Source organism: Aspergillus fumigatus, chromosome 6 (assembly GCF_000002655.1).
Source record: "Aspergillus fumigatus Af293 chromosome 6, whole genome shotgun sequence".
Classification (NCBI taxonomy): domain Eukaryota; kingdom Fungi; phylum Ascomycota; class Eurotiomycetes; order Eurotiales; family Aspergillaceae; genus Aspergillus; species Aspergillus fumigatus.
This window is the reverse complement of record NC_007199.1, coordinates 404,135-423,937: the sequence shown is the minus strand read 5'-3', so window position 1 is coordinate 423,937 and position 19,803 is coordinate 404,135. Positions and strand designations below refer to the sequence as shown.

Sequence of the window (19,803 nt, the reverse complement as noted above, 5' to 3'; positions counted from 1 at the left end):
CTACATTGTGTTATTCGCTTCTTGGTTTGATTTCTGGCCTTAGTTCAATTCCATGAACATTACTATCGCAAATGACTCCGGAAGTCAATGATCCACACTATTTATCAACTTCCAACAAACTGAGTAATCAATTCATCTTTGCTTTGTGGTTGACATCTCACTGGGATGGAGGATATTAGTACTTGCATCCTTTGGTTGAAGGCCAAATTTCGGCTACACGCTAGCAGTCTAGTTCGAAGTCCTTGGTGTCTGGAGCTTCCACAAGGCTTTATTAATAATATTGCACAACGGCGGCTCACTAATCTAGGGCAGAATATTTTTTTATTTAAATCAGGATTTCGTGCAGTTTCCCTCTTAGTCTCACCTCTTAGATCTCCATCTTCGAGTGTTCCCGCCCGTCCGCTTTCCGCCCAGCCGTGGCCACCTGCATTCGTCACGTGTTTTGCTTGACGTCCTTAAACGGTGATCCAGCTATTTTTCCCTTTTTTGCCTTCCGGATGGACCGATGAGTGGGCAATCTAGATATTCATATCTCTAGCACGGTAGATAGTTCGTCTGAAAAATGAGGATATCGTTTGGATTGCAGCGCCAAGTCATTCGGCTTGGATGACATGCTACAACTGTATGCTCAAACTATGATTGCTATGACTGAATAGAGCTGGTTAAGGTAGACATCTCAAGACGAGATATTGAAGAGGTAGCTATGGTTGACAACAGAGGGAGCAATTGAATGCTATGCATGTTCCAGGCCCTTATACGCAACCTCTTGCCAGTTTATGAAGCATTTCTGGTGTTCTTAAAGATCGAGTGGTCAACATTTCTCGTTCAGACTTCCTTGTAATGGCTCACGTTGAATAATGGAAGGTTTATCGGTGTGTTCTTTATTCTCAGCTGCTCTTCCACTTTTCTCCTTTGTTTTAAAGGTATTGTTCACCCCCATTGATGAGATGACCAGACTGAATGTCCTTCACATAAGCGGATAGCTTTGGCGCTTTTTTACCTCTTGCAGTTTTATTATTTATACTGACACTTGCATCGCGCTACTGCCAGCCTCAGGGCTGCTAACTCCTTCCTGTTCACTTTTTCCAGCAATCATCTACAGAGTGCCAAGTTCTAACTACGGTTGGGTCAACGACTTCTGTCCATCCTTATTCCTTTCAATTGATCCATCGCCTCTCTTGCTCACTCTATATTGTTAAAAACATACTCTATATTGTTATTGCCAAAGGTCCTTGCACTCTCCCTGGCTTTCATCACCCCTTTATTTCGGCTGCTTATGCCCCACAAATTTATAGGTAATAAATTACAATACACACTCGGGACAGTATTAAAAATTATTATTATTCAGGATTTATTCTATTTCATTTTATCCTCTTTTTTATTATTTTCTTTTTTGCTCCATTTTTCCTTTTTTATTTTCCCATTTCCCTCTCCACTATCACTCTGAATTAATTATTCTTCTTTTCAACCAGCAAACAGCACCTTGGACTGTCCCCATCCGTACCATATTTCTGTAGCTAGACTCCCTAGGAAGAACCACAGTTTCTTTCCCTTCCTGAGTATCATTGGAACCAGTCAAACGCTCACGTCATAGCTAAAATCCCCCGAGGCTCTTCGCTTCGACTCATTTTCAGTCTTCTCTTTCCTATCTCTTTATTTTCCCTCTTATGCTTTCTTCTTACCTTCCCCGTTTCGCTCCTCTTCTCTAACCATTCGATTATCTTTCTATCTATACTTACTCCCCGATTATCGGCTTGCAAAGAGGATAGGTATTCTCCTCTTTGCCCCGCCCTAGTATTTCCGTCGGCTTTCTCCCTCTCTTCAGTCTTTTCTTGACGGATTGGTTTTCCTTCGCTCATTCGCCTCTCCAGCTTCAGCGTGACCACGAGGCTATGCTAGCTTTGCAAATCACCCGACGGAAACTGGAACTCTTCTGATTTGGTCGTAACCTGCTTGTACTGTGACCAGAACTTCGACTCCGCATTTCTTTTTTTCGTTTATTTTTTTTCTGCTTTCTTTTTCTTTTCTTTTTTCCGTCATTATCCTGGTCATCTTCCGCGTTTACGATTCCACACACGCACAGACAAGACATACGTACATACAGATACACATACATACGGGCTGCATACATACACTTTACCAATACATACTCGCTCATACGTACGATCGGGCACACGCACCGTCACCAAGACCCCTGCCCTGTCTTTCCTTGACAAGTTGACCAAACCACAGCATTGGGCGTGACTTGCGACTCACATCATCCTGCATTCGCCTCTTATTCTCAGCCCTTTCCCCGTCCTTTTCCCGCTCTTTTAAGCAGCCTCGCCTCGTCCTTGTCTACAAATGTCCACCAACCCCCACGAATTTGGCGACCCTAATCGACAGGGACAGTATCCACCGCCTCCCCAGTGGAACTCTAGTCAGCCTGAGGATAATCCAGCTCCAGCTAACTATCCGCCAGCATCTCAATACCCTGTGAGTCTTATATATCTCGGCCCTTCCTTCCCCGTCGCTTTCGTTGCACTATTTTACCTGCATTCTTGCCCAGACGACTGGCCACTGAGGGCTTTGCCGTTTCCCGTTCCTGTTAACATATACTCCTATTGAGCAACCGAGCTCGAACGAAAACTAACTGATCGCTTCAGTATCCTCCGGCCTCCTATCCTCCTCCAACCACAGACCACCCGTATCCGCATCCACCACCACCCCCGTCACAGTATCCGCCTACCTCCCACATGGCCACTATCCACCCTCATGTGCAAGGTGCCCAGGATCCTTATAGGCTCCCTCCTCCTCCTGGCGCCTACCGCCCTCCGGATGTCTACGCTCAGCCAGCTCCTCCACCACAGCCTCAAGTTGTATACCAAGCCGCAGCTCCCAGACAACGGACCGCTATAGCCTGTCGTTACTGCCGCAGACGCAAGGTGCGTTCATTGCCCGAGGAGTATTTGCTGGCACATTCGGTTCTCACTCCACAGAGCCTCGCTGACGGTCATCCTCTGAATTTAACAGATTCGATGCTCGGGATTTGAAAGTTCTCAGGATGGGCGCTGCAGCAACTGCATCCGTTTCAACCAAGAGTGTATGTTCACTCCGGTTTCATCCCAGGCACAGGCATTTGTGCCGGCACACGCTGCCTATCCTCATCTCAGAAACCCTCAAAACGGCCGCGCTGGTCCTCCGGTGATGCTCTATGGTGCCCATGGCCAGCCTTTGCCACCTCAGCAGCAGCCTCAGCCCCCTGCTGATACCACCCTTCCGCCGCCTCAAGGAATGTACCAACATCCATACAGAACCGCGCCGCCCCCCCTTGCATCCGCTGTGCCCGCAGATCATGTAAGTTGCAAAGTAGTCCCCATATTTTCATGTGACACTCGAAGACTCAGGATGCCAATAATATCTTACAGAGACCTACCGGCCGACGCGGCTCTGGCTCAGGTTTCGAGTATCCTGACCCGACCAACCTTGCGCCGGTAACCCCAGCAACATCAGCGCCTGCCTATCAGGCGCACCCCGCTCCTAGTCCTTACTACCCCCCTCCACCACAGCATGATCGGCGTCCCTCGCCGCAATCTGCCTACCCGTACGATAGCCGTCACTCCTCTTCCCCGCACAGCTCCCCATATCCTCCTCTGCACACCGCTACAAGTACGATGACTCCTCCACCGACCTCAACTCCTGGAGGTTCGGTCAGTTCATCTCGAGGTGGCCTGAATGTCCGTGATATGTTGAACCCCGGTGACAATCAGGGTCGCTCCAGTACCGATAGCGATATGCTAAACGCGCTGAACCGTCGGGGCCTCAACCAGTAAAGCACTCGATCCGGAACGGAGATATAAAACCTACTGGCCGTAGGTCTTCAATCTCGAAGGGTTGGTTGACAAAGTCCGGAGGTTCGCATAGACAGGATAACATTGATACCATTTTAATGTCTGTTCACGAGGAGGATTTCGTGCTGGTCACATCGACTTCACATGGTGCGCATAGATGGATCTTTCTTTTGTCGTTTGGAGCTGCATCGATCTTCAGTTGATCTAGAAGAGGGGGTTATGGGCCGAACCCGTTACGTTCCGAACCTTTTGGAAATGTTCCGTGGCACGCTGTTTTTTTGTGGTGATGCTTCTGAGACAACGGGCCCCAAGGAATAAGGGAAATCAGCGAATGTACTGGTTGAGTTATTTACCGAGGCGGAGAAGGCAGGTTGAATTTTGGGAGGGGGGCGAACAAGAAACATTTACACGCGGCAAGAGCGTGAAATGGTGAGTTTACGAGAAAGAGGAGGCTTCTTAATCGAAGGGAGTGAATGAGGAGACTTGGCCACAGCAATGCCATCATCAAAATCGCGACTTGAAACAAGTCCATGGAAACGAGAATCAAGAATGTTATGAATTCCACGAATTAGATATTGGGATTGAGGGTCATGACTGTCTTCTGCTGGAGGCTTTTCTCTTGACAGCTGCTTCTGTTGAGAAAGTCGGTGACCTCACATTCTTCGACTTCTTGAACTTATCAAACACCGTCTTTCCACGAGCACCGCCGCTTTATAAACCACCGGGGCGACCCACTAATGGATGTTTCCTTCGGCTTCGTTTTCGTCTTGTTTTCTGCCTTGATGCATCGTCATGTTAATGATCCCTCTTCTCGCTAGTTTCCGTTTTCAGACGCAGGTTCGGTAACTGTGAGGAATTGCATGACCTAGCGATGTGTCTCATATTGCTCTGCGCTGGCATGTCTTCTCGTGACTCAGTCCCTCGTGACGCTCGGGTTCCCTGGGTGGTGTCTATGGAAGCGTTCTTTGACGCGTGCTCTATTGACATTAAGTGGTTACCATCGCGCTGCATCGACCTGTTGATCTCGCATTTTAATGTTTCCTTCTGCGTTTCTCCCTATGCAGCGACGAGTGTTGGCGGCTTTTGTGATTATCCAGTGTTCATGACATTTCGGGTGGCTGTCTGTCTTTTGCGTTCCTGTCAAACGCTGCGTTCGTCCTTTCAATTTTGTTTCTCGGAGGTACTCAAATTTTTCAACTGCAAAAACGGTGGTCGGCTTTTTGATCTCTTTATATTTTCTTTCTGTTCTATCTGCTTCATATCTGGGTGGCTGTCTGATCACTTTATACTGCAATCTGTAAGATGTTTAGTGTTTGATATCTTTGTGCAGTTTGGCATTGTTCACGGTAGTAACGTGTGTGCCAGTCCTTTCAAATGGTCATATCTGTTTTTGGAGCTGTTCTCGGCCTTGACTGACTGCTGTTCGCTCGGGTCGGAATGATATTCAATCGACCAATACCTCAAGCAATTTGATGTCAACCCAGTATGGGTCTCAAATGGAGAGATCCCAGCGCCTATGTAAATCAACAGCTCCTGCAAGCTTTAACGCCGCAAGGCCCCACTCCACTAAGGTAGTGGCCGATGCACCCCCAGTCGGTAACGGCCCGTTGCTAACCCAAGTTCTCCATACGCACGTCAGATGCCTGGAGCCAGACAGAGCCCATATATTGACTGGAAGGCTATACCTCGCAAGAGGCTTCGCCAGCGGTGCAGTTCGAGGCCCTCAATAACACAGTCTTCCATGAGGAAATGAAGTGAGCTGACCAGCAGTACAGAAACAACAAGAACAAAGACATGAGTCTCCTCGACTGCTGGATACTCGGACCCGAAAAACATAGAATGGATAACATCATCCGTTCATGGGAATGCTTCACAATGTGCGTTCATGGGAATGCTTCACAATGTGTTCGCCAAATGCCTATATGGACCTGAGCTAGAAGACCTCTAGCACGTACGACCATAGGGTGTGGAAAACAGGGCTTCCCGTCCGCTCAGCCGTACTTAAGCCACACGCCGGCCGGTTAGTAGTTGGGTGGGTGACCACCAGCGAATCCCGGCTGTTGTATGTTTTTTGCTCACCTATTCTACTTCAGTTATGCCATTCTGCTGCCTGGTCTTCCTGTGTAAGGCCTTTCCCAGCTTACGATTCCATTACATACAACCCTCGCATCATAATGACCCAACCAGCCCAACCAGAACACTCTGGAGACGAAGATCCCGTCAATATTTTCTCCCATGACTCCTCCTGGCCAACACCCTGGTCACCCCTTCGAATTCACAGATAGTGACACGGAGCGTTACAAGCGCTGGCATCAGCAGCTCTAAGATAAGCAACGCTCTTCTATGCGACTCCCTCCATCACGGTAACGACAAATGCTGGCCTTGGGACTACTTCATATACCGCACAGTCCACACCCCCAAGTCTGATCAGGCCTGGTCTGCCTGTTCTGGAGGAACTTGACCGCTATGTCCACTGGGAGATTGACCGTTTTGACGGTGACCGGTGTTCTGAGGTCGACGCCCAGGATAGCGGTTCCCTGAGAAGCTTGTTCATGAGTCATGCAAAAATATTGTCCTTGAGGACAAGGGACGCTGGGATGGTGCATCAATCGAGCAGATCCTCAGGGATCTGAAAGGCCTTGTTGCGTCTCGGGGTGCTGGGATAGGGGACGTTGTTCTGCGGTATGCAGTCTGTCTGGTCATTAATCAGCATTGCCTGGATTTGATCATGTGTGCTTTTCAGGATCTAGAAGAGGGCAGGCATGGTGGTGGACCAGGGAAAGGATTCATTCATTCTCTTGATTGATCCTGAGTTTGCACTTGGGCACATAAAAGAGGATTATCTTGGGTTTATACGAGCTGAGATCAATGAGCTTTTTTTTGGCTCACGGTAGGGCTGAACTCATTGGTTTTAATGGGTGATAGGTGTCTAAGCCTGCAGCCGGGTAAGATACCCGTTTATGATGGTGGTCTTGCTTATACGGTCGATGATGCAGCGTGGACTGGACCCAGGCTAGGGACGTGCATCAATCACTCGTCAGAATGTAAAGGGGACTGTCGGGGGCGTTTGGAGATGCGGCGTTGAACAGTAGTCATTATGACGCTTGCTTTCTATAAGATGAGGTGCAGCATAGTAGCAAAGTATTCTCCAGATGTATGAGAATGCATACGTGATGATTAGTAGCAAGGATACAGGTGGATGATCGTGTTGTGTTTCCTGGAGTAACATGACAAGATGAAGCTAATTGACATATTGACAGCCAAACATAAGAAAGTGGATGTGATTGCAGAATGACCGTGGCTAACTTTGCAACAGATAGAGAAATACCAAAGTGTGGCAGAAACCAAGGAAAGCCGCTCAAGATACAGAGATGTATATTGTGAGTCATCAAACCAGTATGCGTCGAAGGAACGGAAATGACAGCCAGGCATGCTAGATTAACCATTGGGAAAAGCGTCAAGGATTCGTGCCATGTTCTTCGCACGATCTGGATCCTCGACGAGTAAGCCTCGCTGTTTCAGCACCATCTCCAGAGTATCGACAACCTTATGGAAGGATGACGCTGCGCCTCTTTCTTGCCTGAAGCGCACAAGACTGAGGTTGGCCTGTCGGCCGTGCTCGAGGACCGTGTAAAACTCGGCGGAGAAGTCAACAGCCCGAAGACGGAGGCCTTGAAGGGTCAGAACAATCATAAGAATCATCCAGGTTCTCACTTACAGTTCACTTCGCCCACTTTGGCACGAATGACACCGTTGGCTTTGTCCAAGTACGCCTCCTCCATTCCAAACTGTTTCCATTCCCGCAGGAGCTTCAAAACGTCCTTTCGACCTTTGAGCTTTGATGTGTTGAGAGCAACTACTCTTGTTGCTGGTTTGATCTGGAAGACCCGCGCGAACCAGTTATGACTCTTTCCGTTGATGCTTGGCCTGGCGGGTGCAGGCTTCTGGTTCTTGTCGGTGTCAAAAGCGTGTTCAGTTTCCGCTGGTCGCTTGAGCAAGGGGTTTGTATCTGCAAAATCGACTTCTGAAGATAATAGTCAGCTGGAGGAATTATTGACGTCCAAAGGTAATGAACCCTACCTGTTGCACCCTTATTGACGTTGTCGCTGTGTTTCTTCTTCATAAATTTCTTGAAAAAGCCACCCTTCTTGTTGTCGGTGATGCCTTTCGCGTCCTGGGACTTCTCAGTCTGCTCACCTGGTCCAGACTCAAATGAAGGATCGATCTCGCGGACAATTACTGTGGCAGAGCTCGGGTGTATTGGTTTGAGAGTGGGCGTCTTCGTTTTAGGCTCAGAAGACCCATGCGATCTGTTCCGAAACCAAGACCATTTCTTGTTCTCGGGCGTCTTTGTGTCGGACATCCCGGTTAACTTGGGCACTTCTTGAATTGGATCCAATTCTGAGAGGAAACGAGTCTGACGAGAGTCGGCAGACGCATAGCGCTGCGAAGAGCGAATCGGTCTGCCGGTTTCATCCTTGGATCTAGTATCCTCGCGTGGTTGAGGAGACTCGTTCGAGGCTTGTCTCTTCTTCCGGATATTCAATGGCTTAATCTCCTCCAAGCACTGTTGAGAACTCTGGGGAACCATTCTGATTGTGGCTTTTCCATCACCGCTTTGGCGTTTGGTCTGGATAGAACTGGCGGAATCTGAATTATGCCTTGTTACGTCTTGGCCGTTTCTCATCTCACTCTCAGCCAAGGAGTTGCTGCGTTCTTCCGAAATGATCGGAAGGTTACCAGTATCGAGTGAAGACCTCTGAAGAGAATCGTATGTAGAGTTGCCGTTTTCCTTAGACTTGTCTCGTTTTCCGCGCTCCTTTATTCTGTCCTGCGCAATGAGACGATCGAGGTGATTGATAACAGCGGATAGATAGCCTGGAACACTCTCAGTGCCGTCCTGGGTTGAGTGCTGTATTAGCTTGCGACGAGTCTCGGTCAGCTCTGTCGCAGTATAAGTGTTGGGTGAATCTCGTGCTCTGTTCGATGGCTGGTTCGATTTGATGTTGCTTCCTGTGATTTGATTCTGCGAGTCTCCAGCACTGACCATTGAAAGAGAAGTCGCTGGTGTCTCTGATCCAATGCTTGTCGTGCACCCTGTTGACAAGGATCCGCCATTGAAAGCCTCTTCACATATTTGGCTGAGTTCATGGGAGACCTTGCGCGCTTCGTCTCTCCAGATAATGTCCGCGTCGCAAACTCTCTTGACTTGAGGGCAGTTTTTAATAGTAACCCCAGCTCCTCTAACTATTAAAGGTTGGACCGGTAGCAAAGGACTTCCACAACGGTCTGAGGAGAGAACGCCGTCCTCGTCAGACTTTATGCTGCAGTCGCTTTCTTGCCTGCTAATGCTGGAAGCATTTGCTCGTGCCTTCCTCGGTCTTGCAGACATTGATGCTTGTGAACGATTCTGGTGATGAAGAAATAGAACGTTCCGCTTATAGCTGGCAGAGCGAGGTGTAGGTGTTGTATTCATCACCCGGCGAGCAGATGAGTGGGAAGCTCTTGACTGAAAAGACCTAGTGAAGCTGGCTTTGGACTTCTTGTTGGGCACTATGGAGAAAGGAGAGCTTGGGAGACAGTCTATATCCTCAACTTCTTCTTCCTTCATATCGTCGTCTAAATCCGGAACAGCTTCCGACATTTCTTTGGTATTTGCTTCAGGACCGTTCCGGTGAATGGTAACTTGAGCGCACTGTACTTCGGGAGTGGCGACTATGTGGCGTGGAGATCTGAATGGATCATAGCTTTTCTCGGTTGCTGAGGATTTTAGGGCTCTGGATTTACTTTGAGGCTGTTTGCTGCTGCTGTTGCTTGTTGTGGTTGCTGTCGTCGTCGTCGTCGTTGAATTTTGGCCTTGTCTCCGAGAACCACCTTGTACCCGGGCATGCTTGCGCCTATTTGCAGAGGAAGCTGGTAGTCGAGAGATATGGTGGTAATCACTGGCTGAATACTCGAGAGGCTGTCCCTGGTAATTCTCTAGCTGCTCATTTCTGAACTTGATCAGAGCATTGTAAAACATTCGTTCCTGGGTGGGCCTGTGGCAAGAGGCCTAGTCAGCTCTTTGTGGAGTAGCTCTTGCTTGGAATGGGATACTCACTGAGGATTCAGAACTCGCTCTATCAAGGCCTCTGTTTTGACACCATGCCACAATGTCTGCAGATTTCTCAGAATATCAATATCAATATCCTGTCTGCTGAGTACTGGTGGCCCGCAGTCCTGTGCCGTTAACGGTGGTGCAGGGCCGAGGTAGTGATGTGACATTGCCTGATGGAACTGTTCGTACTTCTTAAGAAGTGGATGCATCCATATTCCATGCATCGTTATGCGGTCTTCTGGTCTCTTTTGCAGGATGCGCTGAATGAGGTCGGCTGCTTCTACACTCAACTCCGGGGGAATAGTGTATTCGCCTCGCTTCACTTGTCGCAGAGTACTTGGAAGATCCCCACCATCGAATGGCAGGTAGCCCGTCAGCAGTGCATACAAAATGATGCCGCAACTCCAAATGTCAGCCTTGTCTCCACGGTACTTTCGGCCATAAATGATCTCCGGCGCAGCATAATGCGGGCTTCCGCAGGAGGTATTCAACCAATGTCCAGCTGGCTGAAGCGCAGCCATACCGAAGTCAGCAAGTTTGACATTGCGCCAGGAGTCCAGCAGTATATTCTCTGGTTTCAAATCCCGATGACAGATGTTGAATCTATGGCAGTACCCAAGGCCTGCAATTATCTGTCGAAACAACCGAACTGCCTCTTCCTCCGGTAACGGTCCGTGATTTTGTACATAATGGAATAGCTCGCCGCCTTGGACATACTCTAGAACCAGGTATCTAGAGACGAAATGTCAGTTTCAAGCAGTAGATGCTTCATCTTGGACTTACAGTTCTCCCCGGTTCTCCCACACGTCGTACAGGCTGATCACATTTGGATGCTCGATGAGTTTCATGATGACCACCTCCCGCTCAATGCCGGACGGCATTTGTCTGGTGCCTGTACCACTAAAGAGGCTTGCATTGCGGTCCATCGCTGCAATACTTTCGCTCTGAGCAATAGCGGCAGACCTCTTGGATACAATCTTGATGGCTGCGGTCTGGCCGGTGACTGCATGTTTGGCCAATCTTACACGGCCCGTGGCCCCTTCCCCCAGTGTTTTTCCCAACTGCCATGGCCCAACATGTGTTTTCCTCTTCCCCTTCCCAGACACATTAGAAGTCGTGGAGATTGCTGAGTTCCTTTTCGAGCCGGCTTGAGAGTTTGGGTTTGGAGAGGCGCGGTTTTCCCCCACATTTTCTCTGGTTGCCAACGGGCTTGTGACGATATACATTCGGTCTGGTGTTATCAGCAAATCTTCTGCTTCGATATGTGATCCTTTTTCACTCTTTGGAGTAGCGCAGTTGTTCAGTCTATGCGTAGCATCTGTCAGAGGAGGACGGAATGACTGAGGACTAGCAGTGATCCCATCCATCGCCAGGCAAGCCCGGACTAATGAAGCGAGACAGGCTTGTTGCAATTCCACATGTGGAGATTCTCTCCGCTACTTGCGATGATATAATCTGTTTGTCTGATTTCGATGACTAGTCAGCGAATGTGGCTTGCGATATCGCTGGTCATGAGTATCACAGGCTAACATCCAAACCCGACGCGTTGACTGGATATTGCTGCCCGTTGGGACCGCTACCTTCTGAGAGATGTAAAGACGAGGCTGTAGCCGCAGACACAAGAAGAGAATGTTCTGGGGTTGACGACTGCGAATTGGAGTGCCAGTAACCTTCTTCTTTCGCGATTGGTTGCGTTGAGTCTCCCGCGTATCGAGGCTCAAAAGAGATGATGAGGCGCAAGTGAAGGGATCGTGCGAGGTCGCAGCAGGACTCGAGCTGCTCCAAGTGACAAAAGAGTGCGATAGAGGAGCTGTGTACAACAACGACAGAAATCCAAGCTTCCAGTCACTTTCCTTGACAACATGCCTCAAAACAGACAGTCCAAAGCCACACACCACAACAAGCAGACGTCGCACGTTAGTAGGAAGTAACATGCCATATCACTGTTAAATTCCTCTGGCTGGTTGTTTACTGTTTGTTGTCGCGAATTCCTGGAGTCTCCCTGGCCACTAATTTGCATCAGCCGATTAGGAATGCTCGAGCCCCTCTATTACACCATCACGACAAGGTAAAGCCCTTCAAGAAATGGTATTTAAATTAGAGCATATAAGAAGCCTCTGCACACGATTCTTTGCAGTATTGAAAGCCAAGTTTATCCTGCAAATCTTCTATCATCCCTTTGTCTTCACAATGATATCGCTGACTGACAAGGAACGAATTGACAGAGTACGACCCTTAAACCTCCACCTCCTTATCCTTGTTTTGTGTTTCTTCCAAATAATCAGCAAGCATGCAACTATTCCAAGCGCTGGAATTACTAGCTCGATTGACCTCTCTCTTCAGAGGGCTTGAAGTGGCTGACTATAAGACACCAGACGTCCCGCACATTCTCGCATGGCTTCTCAATGATCAGGGCACGCAGGTCCAGGATCCCAAACCTGCTTTAGCAGAACAGACCCCACATTCCCGTTTTCTCCTTCTGATTTTTACATTAATTGCTGTCCTAGAATACTGAGACTGGGTCGAGATATCCTCCTGTGCCTTGTTGTAACAAGGGAGGGGCATTCCGAAGCTAGCGCTCAAGGGACAGAAGTATTCGCATTTAACATTCCAATATCAATAACAAATAGCATAGCAAGCTTTTTGTCTATTGATTTGAAATCAACTCCCTGGAATTCGGCTAGATATGGAAGCAAGATGCGCTTTGAACACAGCTTGAAGGTCACTCTCATTGGCTATGGTCTGGATCTGGCCTCCAAAGTATATCAACATTCCGTTTCGGGCCACACCGTTACCCAGATTCACCTCGCCTACAGAGTATAAGCTCATGAACTATGATATAAAATAGACGCCAGAAGAACGTGCTGGAACTTTCTTATTGCCCTATGTCGAGTCTCAACTGCCTACCAATGCTCTTCGCTGATGTCTACAGCATCAACGTCAACCCCATCAACAAACCAGCGGCCGTCACCGTTCCCGTCCGGTCCAAGTACCACGTCATTCCCGCTCATCATTCTCTTGCGCATCTTGCCAGTTTCCCGTTCAAACGTCCAATCCTCGAGGCCGTAGCAGCGCTTCCAGCGCATCCCATCTTCTGCGTCCTGATACTCGTACCAGAACTGCACGGCAATACGGTCATCTGTGAAAGCAAAAAGCTCCTTGCGGAGTCGGTAATTATGTTCACGCTTCCATTTGCGGGTCAGGAACGTGACAATCGCTTCTGTGCCAGAGAAGAATGAGTCGCGATTGCGCCAGATACAGGTAGGCGTGTAGGCTTGAGCGACTCGGACCGGGTCCCTGCACATTGACGTTAGTGATTTGTCACAGCAATGGTAGTAGTCCCAATAGGGCATGTAGCGCTTATGCTCGAAGCGACAGGTGGCAATGACACAATTGAATCAAGGGAGGCATGAAAATGCTGAGGTCAATTCCTCCGGGATTTGAACCCACGAGGGAATGGTGTGCTCGCGCAAGGGATGAGACAATAAGATGCTTTGCGCTGAGTTTCTATCACAGCCATCTACCCATCAAACAAAAATGAAAGATTTTTTTTGAGAGAATCAAGGCTCAGAGCGAGGTATATGAGTGACAACGGCATTCCATGATATACACCCGCCGATTGCTGGGGATGTGCTCATTAGGTATTCTTACCGCGTGTTCCAGAGAGCCTGAGCTGCCTTGACCTTCTGTCTGGCAGTCTCTTCGGTAAACGGAGGTTTAAGGTCTGCCATTGTGACTGATGTGGTGAACGGTGGTTATGTGGTTGTTTGGTTGGTTGCTGATTTCTTGATATTCAATTTGAGTCATGATGTAGGATGCTATCACGTGCTGGAACTAGTATTCGCCCTTTGGCAGACAGTTTAAAGCAGATTAGAGATTATGAGTCAGGAGAATTCGAGAAAGCGAGAGATACTCAGCGAGAGACTGTCAAGAATAGCTTTCTGCATGAGTAGGTGACAGGTATCGGATACTCTATATCTGCTGATAACTGCACCCTTTCTTCCTAGGTTTACATTTGTCCGCATATTAAACACACAGTTTTCAGACTATGTCTATTGTACAGCTGAATATCAATCTTGATGGAAGCCAGCCCTCATACCCCATAACTTGTTCCGGGCCTCTAGCAAATAAACTTGCCCAAGGTGAAAGACAGCATGGTAGGTCATGTCCCATCTCGTCCGCGGTGGCATTAGCCCCAGATTTTGCAGCAATGTCCATAATCTCAGCCTTTGGAGTGTCTCTAGATACCTCTACATCTTGCTAATAGATGGTGGTACGCGTACATCTCATCTGAAATATCAACCGCGTTGATATATGTCATCTCTCATACACTCCAGAGGATATATTTGAAGGATATATTATCGTCTACGGCCCAGAGTTGTTCGAAGTATATATAACCCGAACGATTGTAACATTCCCAGGCAAGCATGGCTTTTGAGAATGCTATCGTGAACTCGTCACTGAAATCCCATTGAACCTAATCGAGAATCAAGAAACCAGTTTGCCGCACGTTTATGAAAGTTCACGACTTGACGCCACCAGGGCGATCATCAGCACAGCACTGCAGAATGGGCTTGTCACGTGCAGGAAAATGACGTTGGGCGGTGGATGAAATAGAGGGGCATCGGACGGCGGGCGGTGAAGCCCAGTAGCCTCATGTTTGTGTGTCGTCCGAGGGCCATTTTGCATAATCTGTCGCGGCACCAGATCGATCATCATGATTGGTGCGAGATCAGCATATCGAAGACACCATTTTCGCCTTTGATGGTGAAGACAGAGGATACGAATAATACCCTATCACCGAACGGACCCCTCATTAACGGGCTTACAGGTAGCCTACTTCGTAATCGGATCGAGTCCAGATCGTCAAGTCTTAGTCTGCAAGGTACCTACTATGTACGGACATTACATTATTGCACACCACTTCTGCTTTACGGAAAATCCGGCAATTCGTGTAGACGACTAATCACTTCGTAGAGAAGATGGGACCCAGTCTGATCTGATAATCTGATATCTACAATCAATTGCCAGTTTGCCATCAATAGAAATTTCCTTATGACTTCACTGACCCAGAAGTTGCCAACCGATTTGTCAACTTGTCTGGTCTAGATAGCAGCCAGAAGTGGTGCATCCGCCGATGAAGGGATCCGTGGTGGGGTTCTCCTCCCAGTCTCGGGCGGTCTTCTTGATAATACGCCCCAAGCCAGCAACTCAGCGATTATTCCGTTCGTCCCCCAATCGATGAGTTTCGGTATCCTTCTGCTTTGGATCACCTTATGGATGTCTCCAGCGGCCCGTTGGCACATCATTTGCCGGCTTTGTCAGGGGCTGCTCCAACCGTCCGCGGACCAGATGGTGTATATATTGACCGCTATGGACCCCTCACCCGCCTCATCTTCTTTTCTCTTCTAGTTCCATAATAAATCACCCCACTACTCTAGCTTACCGCTTCTTCTTCATCTCTACTTCACACAGCTCTTTCTCCAGAACACTACTCCTTTAACACACATCCTCACAATCCAATCCATCAACATGTCTGGACTCAAGGCCGGTGACAGCTTCCCCTCTGACGTTGTCTTCTCGTAAGTATTCTCTGCTCATCTGCCCTTTGGTTTAGAGTTCCCTCGACCGTCAAAAGTATATCCGATTTATCGGGTTCTGACATTGACTCTCATTTAGTTACATCCCCTGGTCCGAGGACAAGGGTGAGATCACTGCTTGCGGTATCCCCATCAACTACAACGCCTCCAAGGAGTGGGCCGACAAGAAGGTCATTCTCTTCGCTCTTCCCGGTGCCTTCACTCCCGTCTGCTCTGCTCGCCACGTTCCCGAGTACATCGAGAAGCTCCCCGAGATCCGTGCCAAGGGTGTTGACGTTGTTGCCGTCCTCGCCTACAACGATGCCTATGTCATGAGCGCCTGGGGCAAGGCCAACCAGGTCACTGGGGACGACATTGTATGTTCACCTCCGAAGAAAGAAATTCTGCGATTTCACTATTTGGAAGTCGTTGCTAATGCTCTGATTCTCTAGCTCTTCCTCTCCGACCCCGATGCTCGCTTCTCCAAGAGCATTGGTTGGGCCGATGAGGAGGGCCGCACCAAGCGTTACGCCCTCGTCATTGACCACGGCAAGATTACCTACGCCGCTCTCGAGCCCGCTAAGAACCACCTCGAGGTGAGTAGTTTTCCCTCTGCTCCATTGTTGCTCGAGTCTTGAATATGAGCTGACTTGATGCTATATAGTTCTCGAGCGCCGAGACCGTCCTCAAGCACCTGTAAACGCATGAAACTAGACATGATAGATGCCGGCATGGGATTAATATGGCGTTGAAGTTTTTTCAATGGCGGGCTAACATTAGCGTGCTATGGGCAAGATTCGTGATAGATCTTTAGACATGCCGCTTAGACAGAAATACAACGCTGTAATGAAGCTACGAAGAATTTTTCCCCCGCCCTCGCCCTATCAAACCGTATGATGTCAGGTAGGAACTACGTCTTAAGTACAAGCGAACTATAGTCTTAGTGTAATTAAACATTAGTGGTATCCCGGCACTCCGAAGATCTACATGAATCAAAGCGTCGCAGGGCTTTATTCTCCCCAGGCTGCTATTGGTGCTTGGGGGTGTGACAGCGTGGCACTGTGTATATTTTTTCGGCCGGGATGACGCGCTAAAGCCCCCGAAATTTAAGCTCCAACACCACTTTTTTGTACATCTAGCTGCACCTGAGCTACCAACCATAATAATCCGTCTGTTCGGCATTTAGACGATCCAACTCGTTTCTCACCTCCGCCCATCGGCCATCATGGCCTCGAACCAGCCCTCAAAGCGCAAGTCCGCCTTTCCGGGGCCACAGCCTGGTGCAGCAGCGTCCCGCAAACGCGCCAAAACGTTCGATGCTCGTTCCCTCGCGGTTCAGTCGGCCGACGCAGCGCTCTCTGCGTCCGGAGAGCTGAATGTCGCCGCGTATGTCGAGGCTCGGGAGTTTGAGATCCGTGCTCTCGAGTCGGGGATGCAACGGTCGAAGAGTGCCCTGACAAGCCGTGCGTTTCAGAAAGTGCCCCGCGCGTTGAGGAGACGGACGGCCAGCCACAATGTGAAAAGGGTTCCGCGGAGGTTGAGGGCGAGGGCGAAGAGAGAGGTATGTTGACAGCACCTACCTAATACTCCTGTAGGCCGATTTCGAGGTCAGTCCGGATTTAAGACCGGCTTTTGCTCACTGCCGGCTGTGTAGATGATCGAGGATAACACCCCCACGGTGACCGCTCGACGACGACGACCGACAGAAATCCTGCGCCTTCGCCTTGAAACGGCTAGACGGCTTCAAAATCTCAATTCCAAGACAAAAGCCAAGCGTGCGGCAGCGAAAGCAAAGCGGGACAAAGAGACCCAAAAGGCTTTGGAAGAGGCAGGTAGCCACGCCTATAACATCGCCCCGCGAGTGCCGAAGATCAAGAAAAACAAGCTCTCACGGCCCCCGCCGCCCGAATCAAAGTACAAGAAACGGCAGCGGTGCAAGACATGGCTTCCGACGCATATGTTCCATGCGAAGCGCGCCCACATGGCCACTTCGAAGGACCCGTTGTGGCGGTTCGCGGTACCCCTGTCGCCGACGGAGAAGAGCTATAGACCTTCGCACCGGGCGAAGGGTGCCAGGGGTGCGGTGGCTTGGGATATGAGCTACATGTCTACGATTCAGCTAGAGGGCACCGAGGAGGCTATGGAGGCGGTGCTGAGGGGAATTGGGATTAATGGGCAGGATGCTTGGGGTCCGAAGGGAAGGAAGTGGAGGGCTGGGACAAGAAGCTTACATGCTTGGGCGTTTGAGCGCGACGGCACACAGAGACCGATCGCACCGATAACCTTGATCCGATGTGCGGATGGAAAAGCGGAAGATGTGGAAATGGTCGACGCTGATGGGCCGAAGAAGAAGAGTCAAAAGGATAGAAAGAAGCTTTTCATCAGAGTTCACCCGTCTGCTTTCCTGCAATTGTGGAACGAGCTTCTTGGGATATCGAAGAGGCAGAATCCGCCAGTGATGGTGGAAGATCTGCGCTTCGAGATTGGAAGCATCGAGATTACTGGTCCGGGTTCTACAGAGGCTCTACTCTCAGCGCTCAAGCCCTTGGTGCCGGATGGCGCTGAACCGCCAGCAGGCAGTCCTGAGGCCACCTGGACTTCGTTGCTTGGGGTCTCAAACCCTTCGTCATTGCCACAAAATGCTTTCCTTGGGTTTTCAGTATCAGACCCTCGTCTTCACTTTCCCCCGAGGACCCTCAAACCACCAGCATCGGATCAGGAAATGCAGAACCTGGCCATCTTACTATCAACGTGGTCACCCGACACCACCCAGACGTCACCGGCCCTGTTCGATCGCCGTGCAAGACTAACCGCTACTCGTCAACTTCCCAGACAGAAAGCTATTAATCGTCGACGGACCTTAGCTGGACCAGGTGTCTACCCTCCTGCTGAAGCTTCTGACCCGAAGATTCCGGTGATGATCCTCGCTTCGAGATCAACCAGTCAGTCAAAGAACACCAACGCGCCTGGGACATGGACCGTTCTATTGCCATGGAAATGCGTGCTTCCTCTCTGGTATTCGCTCATGTATTACCCGCTCTCAAGCGGCGGAACCGTGAGATTTGGTGGTCTCAAAGAACAACGACAACTCGCCTTCGAAGCCGGAGAGCCCTGGTTCCCAGGCGACTTTCCCGGAACCCGTGCGGGCTGGGAATGGAACATCCGCGAACGGGAGAAGGCCAAGCAGGAATGGGAAAGACGGCCAAAGGGCCGGAGAACCGAATTTGATAGCCTAGATCTGGGGAATGGGCAGAAAGGCGAGATCGGCCATGGTTGGGCGTGCGACTGGGAAAGACTGGTTCAGGGACCGCCCAAGATCTCCACGCCTGAACCTAATGAAGCGAAGGAAATCGAACAGAGCCAAGACGCTGAGCAACAAGATACCCAAATGAGTGATGCCGAACAGCAGGCTGTTGGCGGTCACGCTCCCCCGTTCGACATACATCACCTCCCCATTGCCAAAGCAGAAGCTGCAATCAACAACCGGTCAGAGCCCACCGAGCAAGCTGCCATTGCAACTGTCAAAATATCCCTCTTGCACCGCGGATCGCCCAACCCCGCGGCTCGCATCTACCGTCTCCCTACCACCAACCCAGACCTACGCCAAGAATGGCTCCGCCTGGCATCCGACGAGCGAAAGAGCAAAAGTCGCAAAGCCCCTCATCCTCAGGGCCATCTGCAGCAGTCTGCCCAGCCCTCAGCTGCCCAAGGCGATGCCCGGCAGAAGCTCGCGGCTTCGCTTATCACTCCGGCAGCCGACACAGAGTCCCGGAAGGAGCACCTCCCCATCCCCACGGAAGAAGACCTCATCGGTTTCGTCACAACGGGGAACTATAACCTTTCTGAAGGAAAGGGAACGGGGATTGGCTCGATTCTGGTATCGAAGGTTGCGGCGTCAGGCAAGGGCCAGGCGCGTGAGAGGAGGATGTGCATTGTCCGTAATGCCGGCGAGCGAGTGGGCAGACTTGGTTTCTGGGAGCTTATTTAGCACTGAAGTCTTTTCTGCGAGTGTAGTTGGTATAGTTGGTACGGATGGGATGCTGCTTATGTTTCGATGATACCCAACCAGAATATAGCTTTTCAATCAGAAGCTCTCGTTTTCTTCGCATATCATGTGCAGCCTACATTTGTCAAGACTCGTACGTACGAAAACCTAGAACAAAGCTGAGCTCGTTTCAATCAGCCCAACCAATAGACAGATAGCTATACATAGGCATGACGCGAGAAGGACCGGGTAGATCTATTTTGTTAAGACAACAGAGGAAATAGCATCAGCATGGCGGCACATATCTGAACC

The 19,803-nt window shown here is 49.8% G+C and overlaps 5 protein-coding genes and 1 non-coding gene across 6 annotated transcripts; 5 read left to right on the top strand and 1 right to left on the bottom strand.

Annotated features, from left to right (window-relative positions):
- The first annotated feature begins 1,450 nt into the window (after positions 1-1,450).
- On the top strand, positions 1,451-5,803 carry AFUA_6G02330 (Zn(II)2Cys6 transcription factor domain-containing protein). The gene is made up of 4 exons (XM_001481393.2): positions 1,451-2,475; positions 2,646-2,924; positions 3,013-3,336; positions 3,408-5,803. Exons 1-4 carry the CDS (start codon positions 2,344-2,346, stop codon positions 3,810-3,812), a joined length of 1,140 nt encoding a protein of 379 aa, XP_001481443.1. The 5' UTR covers positions 1,451-2,343; the 3' UTR covers positions 3,813-5,803.
- AFUA_6G02315 lies at positions 5,784-5,899 on the top strand. Its single transcript, XR_013344520.1, has one exon. It is a non-coding gene; the product is annotated as a ribosomal RNA (ribosomal RNA).
- Positions 5,900-6,907: 1,008 nt separating this feature from the next.
- Positions 6,908-11,449, bottom strand: AFUA_6G02300 (serine/threonine-protein kinase). The gene is made up of 5 exons (XM_742754.2): positions 10,711-11,449; positions 9,931-10,659; positions 7,911-9,868; positions 7,549-7,854; positions 6,908-7,501 (listed from the first exon to the last, which is right to left on the bottom strand). Exons 1-5 carry the CDS (start codon positions 11,292-11,294, stop codon positions 7,269-7,271), a joined length of 3,810 nt encoding a protein of 1,269 aa, XP_747847.1. The 5' UTR covers positions 11,295-11,449; the 3' UTR covers positions 6,908-7,268.
- A 1,145-nt stretch (positions 11,450-12,594) lies between these two features.
- On the top strand, positions 12,595-13,633 carry AFUA_6G02290 (uncharacterized protein). Its single transcript, XM_077804932.1, has one exon. It carries the CDS (start codon positions 12,813-12,815, stop codon positions 13,164-13,166), a length of 354 nt encoding a protein of 117 aa, XP_077661068.1. The 5' UTR covers positions 12,595-12,812; the 3' UTR covers positions 13,167-13,633.
- A 1,422-nt stretch (positions 13,634-15,055) lies between these two features.
- aspf3 (peroxiredoxin family protein) lies at positions 15,056-16,396 on the top strand. The gene is made up of 4 exons (XM_742756.2): positions 15,056-15,509; positions 15,607-15,883; positions 15,959-16,102; positions 16,171-16,396. Exons 1-4 carry the CDS (start codon positions 15,460-15,462, stop codon positions 16,204-16,206), a joined length of 507 nt encoding a protein of 168 aa, XP_747849.1. The 5' UTR covers positions 15,056-15,459; the 3' UTR covers positions 16,207-16,396.
- A 335-nt stretch (positions 16,397-16,731) lies between these two features.
- AFUA_6G02270 (ribonuclease P/MRP protein subunit POP1) lies at positions 16,732-19,674 on the top strand (the record flags this gene model as incomplete). The annotated part of the gene is made up of 3 exons (XM_742757.1): positions 16,732-17,067; positions 17,161-19,474; positions 19,583-19,674. 3 exons carry the CDS (start codon positions 16,732-16,734, stop codon positions 19,672-19,674), a joined length of 2,742 nt encoding a protein of 913 aa, XP_747850.1.
- Between the last annotated feature and the right edge of the window lie 129 nt (positions 19,675-19,803).